The 16,875-nt window shown below is 43.2% G+C and overlaps 3 protein-coding genes across 4 annotated transcripts; 2 read left to right on the forward strand and 1 right to left on the reverse strand.

Moving 5' to 3' along the window:
- Positions 1 to 145: 145 nt before the first annotated feature.
- On the reverse strand, positions 146 to 7,722 carry ccdc126 (coiled-coil domain containing 126). 2 transcript variants are annotated; one of them, XM_086136534.1, is made up of 6 exons: positions 7,575 to 7,722; positions 7,287 to 7,463; positions 5,138 to 5,212; positions 4,825 to 4,926; positions 1,438 to 1,981; positions 146 to 1,364 (listed from the first exon to the last, which is right to left on the reverse strand). In XM_086136534.1, the coding sequence occupies exons 5-6, from the start codon at positions 1,673 to 1,675 to the stop codon at positions 1,126 to 1,128; spliced, it is 477 nt and encodes a 158-aa protein (XP_085992660.1). In that variant the 5' UTR covers positions 1,676 to 1,981; positions 4,825 to 4,926; positions 5,138 to 5,212; positions 7,287 to 7,463; positions 7,575 to 7,722; the 3' UTR covers positions 146 to 1,125. The 2 variants fall into 2 exon arrangements, with proteins under 2 accessions (XP_085992660.1, XP_085992661.1); XM_086136535.1 differs by lacking the exons at positions 7,287 to 7,463; positions 7,575 to 7,722 and having other exon boundaries at positions 5,138 to 5,508.
- fam221a (family with sequence similarity 221 member A) lies at positions 5,453 to 8,283 on the forward strand. Its single transcript, XM_086136538.1, has 6 exons — positions 5,453 to 5,583; positions 6,132 to 6,305; positions 7,138 to 7,328; positions 7,412 to 7,482; positions 7,582 to 7,714; positions 7,974 to 8,283. The coding sequence occupies exons 1-6, from the start codon at positions 5,453 to 5,455 to the stop codon at positions 8,000 to 8,002; spliced, it is 729 nt and encodes a 242-aa protein (XP_085992664.1). The 3' UTR covers positions 8,003 to 8,283.
- A 5,848-nt stretch (positions 8,284 to 14,131) lies between these two features.
- Positions 14,132 to 15,800, forward strand: npy (neuropeptide Y). The gene is made up of 4 exons (XM_086136536.1): positions 14,132 to 14,230; positions 14,401 to 14,588; positions 15,108 to 15,197; positions 15,531 to 15,800. Exons 1-4 carry the CDS (start codon positions 14,189 to 14,191, stop codon positions 15,550 to 15,552), a joined length of 342 nt encoding a protein of 113 aa, XP_085992662.1. The 5' UTR covers positions 14,132 to 14,188; the 3' UTR covers positions 15,553 to 15,800.
- Positions 15,801 to 16,875: the final 1,075 nt, after the last annotated feature.

The raw sequence follows: 16,875 nt of genomic DNA on the forward strand, positions 1-16,875 counted from the left end.
CACAATAAAACCACACAATGTCGTTAAGAGGACAGCATTTCAATATAAAATAGTACATTTACTTTTCTTTTATACCCAACACGTATTGCGATTTAGCAAGTGCTTGTGGACTAAATACTATAGTACACAACATTTATTACACCAGTCATATTTGAACCAGTTTATTGAGTCTGGTGGATTTACGGTACAGTTAAAACTGTGCCAATGAAGCAGAACAAATGAGACATTACGGCTATCGCCCACATTTGTTGGTTAAATCTAGTATGGTTAACAGGCATCATTATGATGCGCATTTGAAAGGTTTGTAATCTGCAAGGGATAGTTCACCAAGCAGAGATTGAAAGACTCTTCCAGCAGGTAACAATCGTCTCGCACATACAATATAACAGCACTACCAAGAGTGGATTAGCCCATTATTTTTAATAAAATGTCTACAGTCACAGTGCAAGATGAACCCTGAACGCGTATTAGCAGATGGTCAGTCGACTTCACAGCATCAAAGATAACTGACCTTGCAGTACATTCATTCCATTCTACATTGAGTGAAATCACTCCCAAGGCAAGTAAAGGGAAGGGGGCACATTTCAGCGGCAAATGAGATTCATTTGTTGTATCACGAGCTTCACATTGAGGCTGAACAGTCTTTGGATTACCTCTATGCAACTAAATGTAAGATAAGAGATGAATCATATTTTATTGCATCGAGCAATAGTCCACAGCACAAATACAGCAATTCATATTGTGAGCATTCTGTTGAGTTCAGCAGGTTGACATGATATTGTTAAGTTGTATACTACTGTGAGCCCAAAATGTGCTTAGAGCCTTGCACTGCAGTTTCCACAACGGCCGATACATAGTTTGAAGCCAGTACTAGTAATACGATTCAAATATGCCATTATATAAAAATGCAAAATTGATATATAAAAATGCACGCTGCAATCTTGATCCGATACAATAAATACTGTGGCGCAAAAAACAAACAAACAAGTGAGGGCAAAAAGGTTTTCCTTCCTTTTGGCTTTCCAAGAAGCATCAGTTCCTTCCAAGTCTGCGGACGTCCTGGGATAAATTCAGAAAAAGTGGGATGTGCCAAGAGAGCAGTCAACACGGCTACAAAAACAAAACTCAAAGATGTTGCTGAGGCTTGTTGGGGCTTTGTGGGTTGAAGCGTGACGTCCCATGATGACTGCTGGCTCGCTCCTGGTGGGAGGCTCTTTGCAAGGTGGCAGGAGTGGAAGCGAGGACGGTCCCGTGGGAGGCATTGGTTAGAGACACATTGGCAGCCAACTCAATTTTCCCCTCTAGTTTGACCAGGCGCTCCAGGATATCATCCAGCAGTACCGCTATTGTCCTCTTCAGATCCGCTGCGTGCAAAAGAATAGATCATTAAGTCACGACATGTACCCCAAGTCTGGAAAATTCTGGTGAAATGATTACCATAACCAGCCATGGTGGTCCCCTGCGGCCCACCGGGAGCGTTCTGGCTCTCCTCGGTCAGGACCTTGACGTATCGCCGACTGAGCTCCAGTATCTGCTCGCGGAGCTCTGTGCTGCTCTGGTGGCGAGGTTGCTGCACGGTGTAGCGGAGCAACAAGAGTCCCCACGCCAGGCCAAAGAGTAAGAGCAGCACACTCAGCTTCTGCGACATGTTGCGTCTCAGGAGAGTGCCAAGCATGATACTGGGGATGGTGAAGGAGCAGGAAACGGGAACGCTTGCTGCCGTCCGATGTGAACGGCCTCGATGTTGTTGCTTCGGCGTGATAGGTGATAGATTTCTCAAGTGTTTTTGTTGCCGATTCCCAGGGAGAAGTCCAGAGTTCACAAATGTCACAGTATGAGGTAATCTTCGATACCCGTGGAGCGCAAGAAGGCTCGGCTCGGATTCCCCTAGACGAGGAGACCCTCAATCTTTGGTGGTTGGCTGGCCCACCATAGCAGAATGGGGGGGCTTGGATAGGATGCCCACACGGCGTTGGACAACCTATACACACAACGAAATAAAGAGGTTCGAGAAAAGAAATTATCTGGGGAAGCTGGGAAATTGCAGCCTCACCTACCTGTTCAACATTTCATTGAAAGCTACACACACTCAAAGTCACAGATACTACAGTGTCAAATGTGAGGATGGCGACTTCAAGAGGACCCAAAAAGAAAAAAAAAAAGCTTTTTCTGTGCTTTCGTTAACGTGTTGGTATTGCATTTTTAATCACGCAAAATCAATTTTGATCCAATTACTCAAACGGATGGGCTAATTGGTGAATCACTTGATTGGTTACAACGGTTAACTGTAGCACCACATCAAAACAGACTTCCTCGGTCAATAAGTAGACGGCGTGCACGCCGCAACACATTTTGACATTTCAGCCCAGAAACCTCATTGCTAGTTGAGCTGTAACTGCACAGTTACTAAAGATCCACTTTGCTGCTCATGAAAGGATTCATAGCAGCGGTGGCAACCATTGAGGGCATTCGCGTTCTAATCCCACCTACACAAGGGTCAGTGAAAGGACAAATAGCTTTTCGGCATGCATTCGCACGGAAAATTAGGTGATCATTTTTCACTTTTTAGATCTTTGCCAACGGGTCCATTCTCTCTCCCTTCTGTGATGGGTGTGCCGCTATTTACCTATTGAGCTGATGAGACAGGAGGGGACTGACTGAGGCAATACATTATGAAAGCAGAGGTAACAGAATACATTTTGCTCATCGCCAGCATCTTTGAATCAGACGTACATTCATTTGAGACTTTAGTTACACTTGCACTTTTTTTTTTGTTTTTAGATATAGTACAGGGGCTCAGTTTCATATCCCCCAAATCTACAACCCCAAAGATAAATTATACTCTTGCCAAATTAATATCTCCCTAACAGGGTGAACACAACCTTTGTAAGGGTAACATTTTGTGTTACAGGCTTCGATTATGCAGGGGAACTCTGTGAAGTGCCTTACTAGAGAGAAGACATGCCCTTTGATGCCAGGCACTGATTTTTTAAATCAATAAATTTAAAGCACAAATGCAAAGCGCCCGTGAAACAAAAACATCAGGGTGACTGTACCAAGCGCCGTGCTTCTGCACTATGCTATTAGCAACACTGGCCAATAAAGCGTGTATGTTTTAGAGGGTCGCCTGAGTCACACCGATAAGGGCGGCAGTATTTTCTGAGGCAGAAAGAACTCGGCTTCCCCTCCGACAGCAAGCTTGGTCAACAAATGACACAACCCTTGACAAATGTCTTCAAAATGAACCATTTAAAGAATCACTAGTACATTTTGTGAAGATAAATCCCAAAACATGCACAACTGTGCAAGCCAGCAGGGAGAAAAACCGGTCAGGCAGGCGAATGTACGGCTGAAGCATGACATGTACTGTACACACCCGCAACAACCTAACAAATTGTGCATCATCACACCATTTTCGAGTGATCCGAACTTTAGCCTCAGGGTTAAAAAAACAAACAAACAAAAAAAACATGTATTGCATTGTGTCAATGGATCGACATCTATTGGATTAAAAACAGAACTGTCCACAAGCCAAAATGCGCAGACGACAAAAGCAATAGCATGCTATGTGACATGGGAAATTTGCCCATGCCAATCTGTTCCTAGTCTCACACCCATTTGTCAAGTCCTCCTTGCTATCAAGTCTGCAATATCACAAAAATTGCATGCTTCCACTTCATCCAGTCACAGATTAAGTCATCGCTAAACCATTGCATTAGGGCTGCAGCTATAGAATAGTTTTAGAATATTCTACCAATTATCACATTTATCAAATATGTATATAAATATTTTTGTGCACGAGAGGTGCAGGTATTATTTTTTTCTATTGGGTCAGCATTCTCACATTCTACTGTACCATCTGTGACCTTGAGTACGTGTGGCCTGGTGAGTGACGTGGGTGTCAGTGAATGACGATATAAGGGTAAACATAGTTAGGATTTGAAATATTCATTTTGTGACACCAGTCCTGAATCTTTTCTGACACTTCACATTCATCCTGCACTCCACCTAACATTCTTTGAAACATCTGTTAAGGACATTTTAGACACTTAACAAATTGAATTTTTACGCTAACATCCTCGATTTTCATACAGCCGGAGTCAATGACTGCTATGCATTTTTCCAAATCTCATTCCAAGAAATTCCTCTGGTTTAGTGGGTCACAATGCCGTTCATTGATCGTCATCCACTAGTATCTTTGCCAAAATTGGCCATGCTCACAAAAATCTGCCACACAGTCTGCAAATAATGAGACGTTACTTTTCCCATTTTAAATATAGGATACGCGACCGCAGCCTCGTTTGATAGTCACAAATAACGGCATCATTATTTTCCTTATAACAGCATGAAAAAGAACGCTTGGTCTCTGTGTTTCCTACTTTGGATCTCACTCGACTTGGGATAAAGGCACACGGGAGTTAATACTGAGGTTGAACATTGACCGACTACTGAGTGGAGGCACACTGTCCCGCTCATCCGACTCGCAGATCGTTAACGAAACTATCAGATAGTGAGTGCCAAGAATTACTGTCAAGTTGACCTTGTATGACAGCAAAACAAAGCAATTGCCCCTTGGCAAACGTAGCGGTGCACTAACTTCTCTACCACGTAATGTTGATGCCAACGTTACACATGAAGGTGAAAACTACACAAGAGACGCTCTTGTGTCGTTTTCACCTTTGTGGTACTTTTAATGCATATGGTTGCAGCTGCAAAAGGGGAAGTTAACGTGCAGCGACTTTGCAACTCCGTGTTAGCGTCATGTTAGCTCGCTAACAACGCTATTAAAAACAGACAGTAGACCAACAGGCTATGCTAAATTACCTCAGGCTTCCTGCATCCGAGGTTATCTCGAAGTTGGTGATATAATAGCCATGCTGCAGCCAAACGGAAGAGGATGAGGGCTCCAAACCCCAAAAGGATGATCTGAAAGGGTTTTTGCGGTCGCCGGTTAAAGAAAAAATAAAAAATAAAACCAAAACATCAAGTCTCTACCGTCTCTGTGTTTAAGTTAGGCGGTCATCATGACCCGAGAGTCGAACATTTAATTGCTGCTTCTGCTAAGCTCCGAAAAACGCTCTGCGACTCAGTAAGCTAAAGTGCACAGCTGGAAATGTATGCACGCAAGGGGGCTGACCGTCACGGTTCCCTTGAAGGTTCGCTGTGCGTCACCGCAAGGCATGCTGGGACTTGTAGTCGTTACTGCCTTTCTCTTGCCCCGCAGATGGCAAAAGGGGACAGAGAAATCACTCATTTAACTTTCGATTACGAGTTAGAAACATTTCAGTGTTACAATATTTCGATTTGAACTGAATGAGTAAGATGAGCTCCAGTCGGTGAAATTAATTTGGTGGTTTTTTTTGAACATCTGCAGTACATTTTCCGGCCGTTAGATGGACCCTGGGTCATTTCCATAGCAACATGGCAGAGAAAAACAATCGCGGGACAGTTAATGCACTATACATTGTTCTTTAAAAAAAAAAACAATCTGCAAGATTCGATTGGCGCCCCTTTTACAATGCACTCTCAATTCTTGGATAGTTCAGCCTTAAAAGCGGTGGATGATTATTGCCAGTACAGACGGTTTGTTTCACTCATTCATTTGTTGTTGTAAATACTGTACACCGAATTGGTATTGGACGAAAGGCTGCATATTTGTTTCTATTGATAGGTCAAATATTTTTGTGAAAGTATGGTTTGAGAATCAAATATCTTGAATATAAGGGCATTCAAGGCACATTCTCTAATACTACAGAAATAAGGAGGCTCATGAATGCCTTTGATGAGTTTTAGTCAATCCATCGCAGCATTAAAATAGCAAATTATACTTGTCTTAAATGTGATTCAATGACTTCAGCAGAAGGATGCATTTTGATTTTGTGCAATCATGATTGAATCAAGAACGGAATGTGTTGATTCAATAATTCCATAGCTGCAGCTGCCAAATCTTAATAATTTGTGTCATCTTTAGCACAAATGACACCCTACGTCACTACAATGATATCACACAGGCAGAAATAGGCAAGGACCTACTTAATCCTGTTGAAGAACACGACATGACTTAAATTACCCTTTTTGGGGGGGGGGGGGGGTTGAAATAAAGCAACGGTTTTCATTGGTGTCTCTTGCAGGCTTGTGGGTGATGACGACGGCGGCAGACTGTTTACTCCTGAGCAATATAAGGAGTACAAGAGGAAAATGGTGCCGCACCGAGTGAAAAATAGACTCTATGTGAGCTTTGGTGTACCGGGAGGCAACGAGTGCAGACTGGTCGGTCCAGAGACACCGTGCTTCTGCGGACATAGGTGGTGTAGATTTGTTTACTCTCCCATTTGACTGCATACTGTAGTCACTGATCAGGATCCAATAGAGATCAATTATAATTATAATTCTGGATTGACACAAAGAGGTAGACGTTCACCATGATGTTTGTTTGTAGGTAATGGCCTTTTTTTTTTCTCGTCATATAAATCATCTCTCAGGTGTCAAATGTTGAATGAATATCCCGTTGCGGTCACAGGATTACACTTTGCGCTCAAGTGTACATCTGCGGACCCCACGTACTGCTCTCATTAGTTTCATCTTGTCTTGTCAACTCGTCCTGCTGCGCCAGCCAATCAACAAGGTCCTTTTCGTTTTGTTTTGTTTTTTTTCCCCGGCAGCCTCTCTCTGTGCTAAGAGTCTTGTCTAATCTTGCGGCTTTGTTTGGTTCCTTATGACAACAACTTGTGTCTTGTGTGTGTAGAGCTCTACTTTTCCGGCGCTCTGTCCTTGGTGCTTTTTTATCTTATGAATTTATGCCGCATTGATTTAAAAAAACAAACAAACAAACAAACGTTTTATCTCGATCTGGTTCAGCTGTGTTTGCCATTCCCTCTTTCTAACATTTACACAGCGATACAGGCGATGAACCTAAAATGCATTGGAACCTTAACACGTGAACTTAATTTGACCGTCTCTCACTTTTAAACGTTCTTTCTTACAAGGAGCTGAATGAATGGCATTCCCAAGGCCATCCACTTCTATTGAACAATTCTGCCATCAGATGTTTAGAGTCAGTCAAATGAAATGTTACTCGTGCTCGCTGCTTGATTCAACTGTGCAGGTGTCGTTGACGAAAAGGCCCATGTCTTGCAGATACAAGCAACATAAAACGGATTTTGAGATCATCCCTTCGGAGAGACCTTTACTCCTCCCATGCCGGGTGAGGAAATGTCTTTGTTCGGCTTATGAGTATCTTCCCCGCATCGGCGCAGCACCCGTCCGCTGTGGGTGTAAACACTTACCTCAAGATCACACCGAAGGCGGCAGACATTTGTGCAGAAAGTGTGAGTCAAAAGCTCCCGAGCATGAATGAGCAGCACCATTGTACAGACTTGCGTAGACACATCACAAAACGTTTCCTTTTCAGGTGACTGTTCTGCGTTCAGGAGTCCGTACACATGTGGATGTGGCCAGCCCACCTATAATCACCAGACCCTGGTCAACTATGATTTGTTAAAAAAAATAAATTAAAGATTCCGAATTTCACAGACAGAACACCCGCGCACTTTTATCAATGAAATGACTTTTACCTGTCAGGTTGAGACAAAGTCCGAGAGGGTGGCACGGGGTCGCCCCGTGGGAGGAGATGTCCCTTATGCTGCAATGGGCGGACTGACCGACTTCAGCTCCTTGGTGGATGGTTACATTGCTTTGGAGGCTAGTGGATTACGTGAGTAGGCTTTTTTTTTCTCCCCCCCCCCCCCCCCCCCATCTTGAATCTATTGGAATAGATAAAGAGGAAAAAGTGATCCATCATATGTCATTGAATGGACATTATACAGTATACACGGCTGCCAAGAAGTAATACAGTGGATATTTGGCTTTCGTGTGAAATTTGAGGCTGAATTTAAAGCGCATCATAACCTGTAAAAACGTGACAATACATATATCGCTAACGTTTTGTGAGTGTTGCATGTTGTAATTTTCAGTTGAAGAATCCGAAAATGACTGCGAGTAAAGAGGAACGGCAGTCAACGGATGAAACAAGCATCTCCTGATGTTGAGTTGTATGGGCAAACAGAAGACCAAATGAAAGGGGAACTGTTGCCACTTCAGACTGGACATAAATCACGAGAATGTGCTTAGCTAAAAAAAAAAAAAAAAAAAAAAAAAAAGTCTTGTCACGAGCCAAGCTAGTCCCCCACCATCACCCCCTCCCTCATACATTCCCTTGTTTCACCGTCTTCATTGTTTATGTCTTGTGACCTGTTGTAACTGTCATATGCTTGTGCAGGATGTTTTTGCCTCACTCAAATTATCCTCAAATCAGGGTAGTTCAAGCGTGGGGGGTTTTTTCTCCCCCTCTCCCTCCCTTGTTTCTTTCTGACTTTCGGGTTGAGTGAACGCTGGCGCGTTTTGGCTGCCGCTGCTCAACCCGTATTGTTTTGTGTTTTTTGTTATTGTAAAGTGTCCTTGGGTGTCTTGAAAGGCCCTTATAAATAAAATCTATTATTATTATTATTATTATCATCATGATTATATGCCATATCCAATCGACATTTATTGTTATCAGTTAGACGGCGATGCAGTGACAGGCGAGCAAATGGCCCGAACAAATCAGACGTTGACGGCGACTGAATTCATCGACATGCTCTTTGGGATGACAGAATCGAGATTTTTTTTTTGAAGTTCAAGACATTCGTTATCAGCGAAGCCTCGGTCGAGGCACTGCTGCGCGATGCCGAAAGGCTTGCGCAATTCAAATCCACGGTGTGCGCTGATAAGTCCAAAGAATAGAATTGATAAGCTTGACCTCATCCAACCATACATTTTCTATAGTGCTCCAGAATTAATTGGGGCGGGGGGGGGGGCTGACTACACCCTGGACTGGTTGCCAGTCAATCTCAGAGCAGCACATCAGAGACAGGCAACCGTTTACATCCACACTGCCTACGCAGAAATCCGCCGAGTGAACCCCTACAACCAAGCTTGACCTGTGAACTTGAAATTCAAACCATTTAAAATTGACCGACTGAACAGCGGTGATAATGCAGCAATATTTATTGACTTTTTCATTTATCGTCTTGAAGTAATTGACGTGACAAAGCCAGATTTGTTTGCATTACCGTTGTCATCTGATTTTGGACTTCCTGACTCGTGTTTACGCCGAATTTTTGCGAAGCTGTCGTCGTGAAAGTTTAAAAGATTGCAAGTCAAAGTCCAAAACATGTTTAATATATTTATATGTATAATAAAGCTAACAGTTTCTTGTAAAAGACTCATTGATTGCGCATGTGCGCATGGTCAAGAAAAAAAAATTGAAATCAGGATTATTTTCCAGCCCGAAGCACGACACTCCCAATTGTCGTTAATCAGCACAATCTACTGTTTTTGTTGCTTGTTTACTTGCAAAGCCCCCCAATATTCCCCCCCCCCCCCTCTATGGTTCGTTTTTAACATCTCAAAAGGTATATGCATTGATGACTGTTCTTCTGGAGAGAAAACCGCCCACTCAACATGTCACCAAAAATAACAGCAGCACTTCAGTGCGCATGTTCGGCGTTTTAATTTGTATTTGTGCATCGATGTATTGTCTGCCATTGATTAATCCCATTCCTCATGGCAGATCAGAAGCGACGACTGCTGATTTAATCCGCACCGCGAATGGAGAGTGAGGCGAGTTCGCTTGCTCGATTGGTGGCTCACTTCCACAAAAAAAAAATATATATATACTGTATATATATAAAAATTGTATTCCTGGGCTCTAAATGGGGTTGTTCAACCCCCCCCCCCCCCGCACCCCCAAAAAAGCGTTTCCACTGCGCTAATGTCGCGGTCATACTCGATCAGCATCCAGATGGATGCTGGCTGGTGCATCTCAGGTGGTGCTGAGGGCAAGGAATTCACGTTGCGTGTGAACAACGTCATGGGTGCACCTGGGTCTCGATGGCCCAAGTGCTCTGGGAAGTGAGCGGAAGGGATCCCATGTGAAAGCTGACACATCCGGTGTGGATCTCCAATGACCGTCAGTGCACTCGAATAAGAAATTCTAATTGTAGTGGTACAAGTATTTCTACTATTTCAATCAACTCTTGTACTTAAGTCAAAGTAGAACTCGAGAGATTGAAATGTCGGCAATTATGACTTATATTTATTTGAGTTATTTGACTTATAATATTATTTTATATTTATACTGCCGTACGGTACGTATAAAAAAATTTAAAAAACGCTTTGCTAACTTCGCGCAGCCAAAAGTAGTACTGTAGTCCGCACACGTCAGTTTGCCTCTTTATTTACGTGCATCGTACTGAGAACAAAAATCCTGTTCCGTGGCGTTTTAAACCAAGAGCGAGTTAGTAATTGTGTGTACTATCAAACATGTTCCAATAGAGTTGCAAAAGGAGTGATGAAAAATGCTCAATTAGCTAATACGCTATCAAAAACACGTTCCCGTAGCTTTGCTAATATTGTGAACCGAATACCAAAAAAAAAAGTGAAATGAGCTCATAACTGACTAATCGTGATACCTTTTATGGGTTTTTTTCTGTATGTTTTGATCAGACATTTGCACTTCACTTTCCTCCATTGACAAAAACAAGCTAACCCCCCCCTTTTTTTTTTATCCACAGACCGGTGGGCAATGGGGTTGAGGCGCCACACGAGAAACTGTCGAAACCCCCCAAAATAAATCCAGTCACCACACGTTATTAGTGTGGCACAAATACAATTCAAAGTAATTGCCTCTGCGTAGCAACCGCATTTAGGAGACGGCAGCATTTTACTTTTGGCCGAAGGACATCACTACCATGCCCTGTCTGATCCACATGGAAACCACACCTAGCTTGACTGACAGACCAAGCCAAAAAGAAAAAAAACAGGAGACGCAGCACGGAAGATTAAATTGGCAATTACCATGCACTGAAATACTTAATTACCCCTGTGACAGTTATGGGATACGTAAAAGGATGCAACTGTAGAGGGGGAACATCATTCAGCACAGACAGACAGTTGCTGGTTAACAACCAATTATAATACTGACCCAGATACCACGCCAAAAATAAGAAAAAGGATCCAAACAATGACAAAATGGGTTACATGCAAGCAATATAATTCACATACGATCATGATTTCTCAAATTTTAAATGTATATTATTACAGTCCAGTATCCGGCTATCGTTGTCCACGGGACCACAATCCGCCATCTCAAGATGTCAACGATAAATAAAAGAATTACAATAAATAGATGAAGAACTGCAGTTTGGTTTTGAGACTAAATCCTTCATCCAACTAGCCCGAGTCCCAAAAGTCTTAAAATCGCTTGATCAGAAGTCAGCCCGCCACAATGCTAACCCCCCAGCCTTTTATTTTCTCCAAAAATTACAATTGTAAAACTTGAATTGTCTTGTTTCTGTGCGGCGTGTTCTGGAGAAGAACAAAAAAAAAAAAGAAACACACTCACAATCATATGGCGCTGACACATTAGATGTGTGAACATCTCTTTTGTGGGAAGAACAGTGGGGAATTGACAGTGCATGACAGTGCAGCGACTTCATGGAGGCTGAGATTCAATTCCCTCCTGTGTCGGTTGACAAGGAGGAGGAGGAACTGGAAGAGGTCGTGAGGAATGGCTTTTTAAAAAGCTGCGTAATAATGTGATGGAGGGAATAGCCTAGCATAAGTGCCAAATTGTCATTTTATAAGCGCCGTTTGTATGGTCATTCTTATTCAATTGGGCATGTGTAGCCCTAGCTAATGAATAAACTGCTCTCGCCGCGAAGCTAAAGTGTGAGTGCGATTTCGATTGATGCCTCACGCGCAACTGTACGTAAACATGTTAGCATGACACACTCTTCCGCTTTCACACGAAACCTGGCCGTCGCTTTCATTATTCGGACACACTTGATGGCGGATTGAAAACCACTGATAGAAAGTACTGTTAGTAGCCCTACTCGAGGGAACTTTTAAGTTGAACCGTATAAATCATTAAAGCTACTTGAGGGGTCTCATCTTGGCTTCAAATACATCAACGAAAGGTTCCAACATGTCATTTGAGGACTTTTTTGGATGGTGTCAATGACAATGAAACCTTTTCTGTTTTTGGCTAGCAAAATCAATGCATGTACCTTGTGTTTTGTTTTGAGTTTCGCCATCAAATCCGACGCGTTCAGGCACACCATGCTACATACAATGCGTCAGCTGCTAAGTATTCATAGGAATTGTGTTGACATTTATGCAAAAAAAAAAAAAAAGATAAAGACTTGTCTGCTTGCTCCGGGAAATGACAGCAAATTCGGAATTTCAATATATTTGTATCTTTGGTAATTTGAATCCGCTTATCTTTTGGTCTCTTGTCAGTCAAGCCGACATCACTCCCGACACGATGACCTTTTTCCGAAAGCTGTCTCGCGTGGACCCCAGTAAGTTTCCTAGGCAGCTGTCATACAACAGGTGTCCTCCAACGAGGACGGCGGCACATCGCACCTGAGCCAAACAAATGCGACACTTACAATGGCTTGACCTTCTGTCGAGGCGTCCATCGGGAGACCGATGCGCCGCACAGATCAACACAGACATCAAAATACGTGACTTTAACCTTTTCGTGCACCAATAATGATAATCTGTAACCTGTTAACATGATGTGCTGTCCACTGTAGTAACCGCTGTCCCTGAAAGGGTTGAACTAATAAGAGGCCCTATTAAAATATTGATTGAATCCTGTGAGTTAATTCATCAAAGTCCAAGTTAGTTATCACTTCCTCGAAGCCGACAAACATTTGGCTCACTGTGAATGATGCCTCAATAGGAGCCCGACAGGACCGATTAAATAATTGCATGTCATTGTAGGTCACCTTTGGGCCAAGCTGACCGCTGTGGTTCATTATACCAGCAGCACTTTGTATTACAATAGCACTCGGCACAAAGAAGCAATTTCACTACATCAGGTGACCTTTCAATTTACCCCGAGATCCCGCTACATTCGTACACATTTTGACACTTACTCAAATCCGAGCTGTTGTCCCAGAAAAAACAAAAACAAAAAAAAAAAACGTGTGGAGCCCATTGACGCGACTTCCTGAATGTGACTATCCCCTGAAGAGGGCCGCAAAGTCTAATTCCTGCCGGTAGTCGTCATGATTGGGGTTTGCGACTTTGTGAGACATGTTCTCTCACTTGTGTCTCATTCCTCATCTCTCGCTAAGCATCCTGTGTGACACAAAAGGCCCCTCGCAGCATCCTCCGCGCAACTTAAGGAGCAGCCTTGCAAGATAGGGCACTGATTTGCTAGATTATATGGCTGGGGAGCTGACATACAAAAGGATGATGAATGGGAGGTAAATGAAGCGCTTGGTGTTACACGCTCATTTAAGACCTATTTGGGTGTGCATATTAAGGGTGCTCCCTTGAGAGTGTTTTTTTTGGGGTATATGCGTGCGTCTGCAGGCCCCTTTGTGCCTGTTGCTGCTTCCATCAGATGGGAGGAGCCCTGGAAGAAAATTACATTGAAAAGTGATTCAAGAAGAACATTCATGAGGCGGTTTTAAATGTTAGTCATCAGGAGCACTTTTGGTGCAAGGCCATATGTGAAGTGTGTATCATTCGCACTTTTATGACTCTTGGTAGAATACCGGTTGTGTCGTGAGGATGACGCAATAGATGATTGTAAAATCTGTTCATGCCATCTGAATTGACGGCATCTTCACATCCTTTAAAACGTGCGCATGCTTTCCACACATTTTATCCGCCCTGTCAGAAAGTACATTATGTCCAAAGGGAAAATTACATTCCCAGGCCACAACATACACCGCAACTAGCAGTATGATAAACTAAAGAGGTATTTGTACCTTGACCAAAGCACCCTAAGGTGTCTATCGATTCGATCAATTCAATCTTTTCATGCTGCCATGTACACATTAGGTGAGTAACCGGATCCATGCATCGGTTATGTAGTGCGTCATGCTCAATCCGAGACCAAAAAAAACAAAACAAAATATCACACCGGGTACTGGAAACAGACTATTGACTAATTTGGGTGGTTTTAATGAGTTGAATGGTTTGAGAAAAAAAACACTCCAGCAATGACAGCATCGGCGGTGACGCTCGCGTGGCGCAAAGCGGCGCCGCGTGCAGCTCTGACGCGCGTCTGGTGCGCGCATATAAAGCGCAGTGCGCACCAGGCGCACTTCAGATCTCTGAGGAGAAACGCATGAGCATTGCGCACCGACACCTCAAGAGCACCGTGGAAAATGTAAGTATACCGATATCGTATTCCCCAGACCTGGATTGCGATGACGATAAAGTCGGACTTTTTGGCGTTTTAACCCGAGTTTACGAATCGTAAAGTCGCCAGAGCTTTCCCGAGGAGTCTTCCGTTGATGTTGTTTGGCTGTCACTCACGTTTCTTTTCCACTCCTTCAGATGCATTCTAACTTTGTCAGTTTGGTGGGGACCCTGGCATTCGTGCTGTGGGCGCTCCTGTGCCTGGGTACTCTGACAAACGGCTACCCGGTGAAACCAGAGAACCCCGGTGAAGACGCCCCTGCCGAGGACCTGGCCAAGTACTACTCAGCATTGAGACACTACATCAACCTCATCACAAGACAGAGGTAGGATGGAGCGCATGATGGTTAATTTAAGAAACCGTATCCAAAAGCAATTCATTCTGCGGTACCTCTTCTTCACGCAAAAAATGCATCAAAAATTTGTGTTGCGAATATATTGATTGCCCTTTTGCAAACATGCATCACTGCAATATTATGACTAATCTGAACAAATCTCAACTATTGCGTGTGCGTGCATCGTCACCTGTGTGGATGTGTTGATGAAGTTGCTTCTCCGGGCGGCAAGGGTGAAGTTCACTTATCGTTTGAGGAGCAGGCCAGGAGTCATGATATCCTGCGGGGATGCAATAATCCGCGCATGCTGCATTGGTCTGTTTTACTGAAGCTTTGATCTGCATGAACAAATGATATAAATCCATACAATGCAAAAAAAAAAAAGGGGGGGATATTTCTGTTGAAATCACATTTTGTATCCTGGTGTGGTCATTTGTCAGTAAAAAAGAGGCATGAGGAAGAAAAATTATGCTTGATTCCGTCTCATTCTAGTTTCTTGGTCTCCTCAAGGTATGGCAAGAGGTCCAATCCTGAGATATTGGACACACTGGTCTCAGAACTGTTACTGAAGGAGAGCGCAGACACACTTCCACAGTCAAGGTCTGTGTTGTGCAGTAAGATAAATACACCCACCGGTAACATTAGGTACAGGTATACCTGCACGATCGATTAAAATCCAGCCCAAGCTCTTTACTTGGTCTCAAAAGATTTTGTGCAGGTATCCCTAATGCAGGGGTAAGCAAACTCCAGTTCCTCGAGAGCCATATCATACCTGTCTCAGATCTCTCTCTACTTCAACACACCTGATTCAAACGATCATCGGCAAGCTCTGGTGAGGCTCTTGAGGAACCGGAGTTCCCTCCCCCTGCCCTAATGTCGAAGTCGAAGAATATTTCATTTTCAAAGGAAGCTGACCTCTGTGTTTCTTACCAGATACGAGCCATCATTGTGGTGAGGAGGTCACGGGTCGATCTGCCCTCCACGTGTGTAAACATCATGTCATCGTACGTGCACCAAAAGGACCGCCCTGCCCCGGGTCACATTCCTCCTCCTTGCCTGTCTGCTCCCCTTCTGCTGCTTTGTGCCATCAAATTGTAAAAATTATACACGCGGTCATCATTTGTGAATGTCTCGAGTAAACTGGGGGACAGGGTACGTCATTTGTTGTGTATGTTTGTGCAATTAAAGACTAATTATTTGAAATATGTGTTTGGTCTATCTGTTCGATTGCAGGCTCAAGACGTATTTCAAAATTATGAGCAGTTTGTTCGGCAATGTATTTCTTCAAGACTGATAAAGACTTAAAAAGGCTTTACAATATTTATGTCACAAGTCTATGATGTCCAAAACTTCACAACTCAAATTTAAAGCTGTACAGAATATCTATTTTGTAGTTTGCACCCGTTATTTTGTTAAACCCGTCTCAATGAATGATGCGAAAACTTGGTGTATGGCTCCCTCTAGTGGTAGACAGGCAGATAGATAGATAGATAGATAGATAGATAGATAGATAGATAGATTAAAATAAATCAAAATACATTCACACACACACAGAGGTAGATGCTGCCTGGCGGTACGGAATAAACACGTTCTAATTTTGCTTCTGTTTAAACTTAATAGCATTTAATTTGTGTGGCATTTCTATAATCGTACCTGCAAACAATTAGTATACAACTATCTGCTGTTACATCATCGTAATGCTCAATAGAAACTGTCCCAAGGTAGTGCAGCTGGAAAAAGACTGATTGCAATGAATGGTTAAAGATAATGAGGCACGATTTAGCAAGCGCTAATGATTTTCTGTCACTTATAGTGTAATGGTACACACGCCGCAATAGTGTGCGGGCAGCGTAGGTTCCCACTCAGTGACGGTGTGAATGTGGGTGCGAATGGTCGTTTGTCTCTATATGTGTTAATGGCGACCAGTTCAGGGTGTAGTCTGCCTTCCACCCGAAGTCAGCTGGCATAGGCTAACTCCCCGTGACCCTGTTCGGGATAAGCGGTGTTGAAAATGGATGAATGGATTTATTTCAGAGACCAAGAGATGAAGGTGATGGAAGGGCAAGAGTCACTTTTAGCTTTAAAACCTTTGGTTTTATAAGCTGTGTAAAACAATCTTGCTTATTCGTTCGTTTAATTAACGCAAATATTGAATGAACCAGAGCGTGATTTAAAAAAAAAAGTGCCCACTGAGTGAAGGTTGAACCTCGGCTGCTATTGGCTCGTGTTTTGTATGACGCCATCGGTAGGCGGGGCTTACACGTGTGATTGGCACCAC

The sequence above is a fragment of the Hippocampus guttulatus genome, chromosome 18 (genome assembly GCF_054856545.1).
Source record: "Hippocampus guttulatus isolate MCC_2025c chromosome 18, RoL_Hgut_1.0, whole genome shotgun sequence".
NCBI classification, from domain to species: Eukaryota; Metazoa; Chordata; class Actinopteri; order Syngnathiformes; family Syngnathidae; genus Hippocampus; species Hippocampus guttulatus.

What these genes read in the sequence shown, in the direction of transcription:
- fam221a (XM_086136538.1), top strand. Translation starts at nt 5,453, where the DNA reads ATGCACTATACATTGTTCTTTAAAAAAAAAAACAATCTGCAAGATTCG. An exon ending in CCGTGCTTCTGCGGACATAG is followed by an intron (nt 6,306 to 7,137) that starts GTGGTGTAGATT and finishes CATGTCTTGCAG; the next exon opens with ATACAAGCAACATAAAACGG. An exon ending in CAGACATTTGTGCAGAAAGT is followed by an intron (nt 7,329 to 7,411) that starts GTGAGTCAAAAG and finishes TTTCCTTTTCAG; the next exon opens with GTGACTGTTCTGCGTTCAGG.
- npy (XM_086136536.1), top strand. Translation starts at nt 14,189, where the DNA reads ATGAGCATTGCGCACCGACACCTCAAGAGCACCGTGGAAAAT. An exon ending in TCAAGAGCACCGTGGAAAAT is followed by an intron (nt 14,231 to 14,400) that starts GTAAGTATACCG and finishes CCACTCCTTCAG; the next exon opens with ATGCATTCTAACTTTGTCAG. An exon ending in AACCTCATCACAAGACAGAG is followed by an intron (nt 14,589 to 15,107) that starts GTAGGATGGAGC and finishes GGTCTCCTCAAG; the next exon opens with GTATGGCAAGAGGTCCAATC.
- ccdc126 (XM_086136534.1), bottom strand. Translation starts at nt 1,675, where the DNA reads ATGCTTGGCACTCTCCTGAGACGCAACATGTCGCAGAAGCTGAGTGTG. An exon ending in GACCACCATGGCTGGTTATG is followed by an intron (nt 1,365 to 1,437) that starts GTAATCATTTCA and finishes TTTTGCACGCAG; the next exon opens with CGGATCTGAAGAGGACAATA.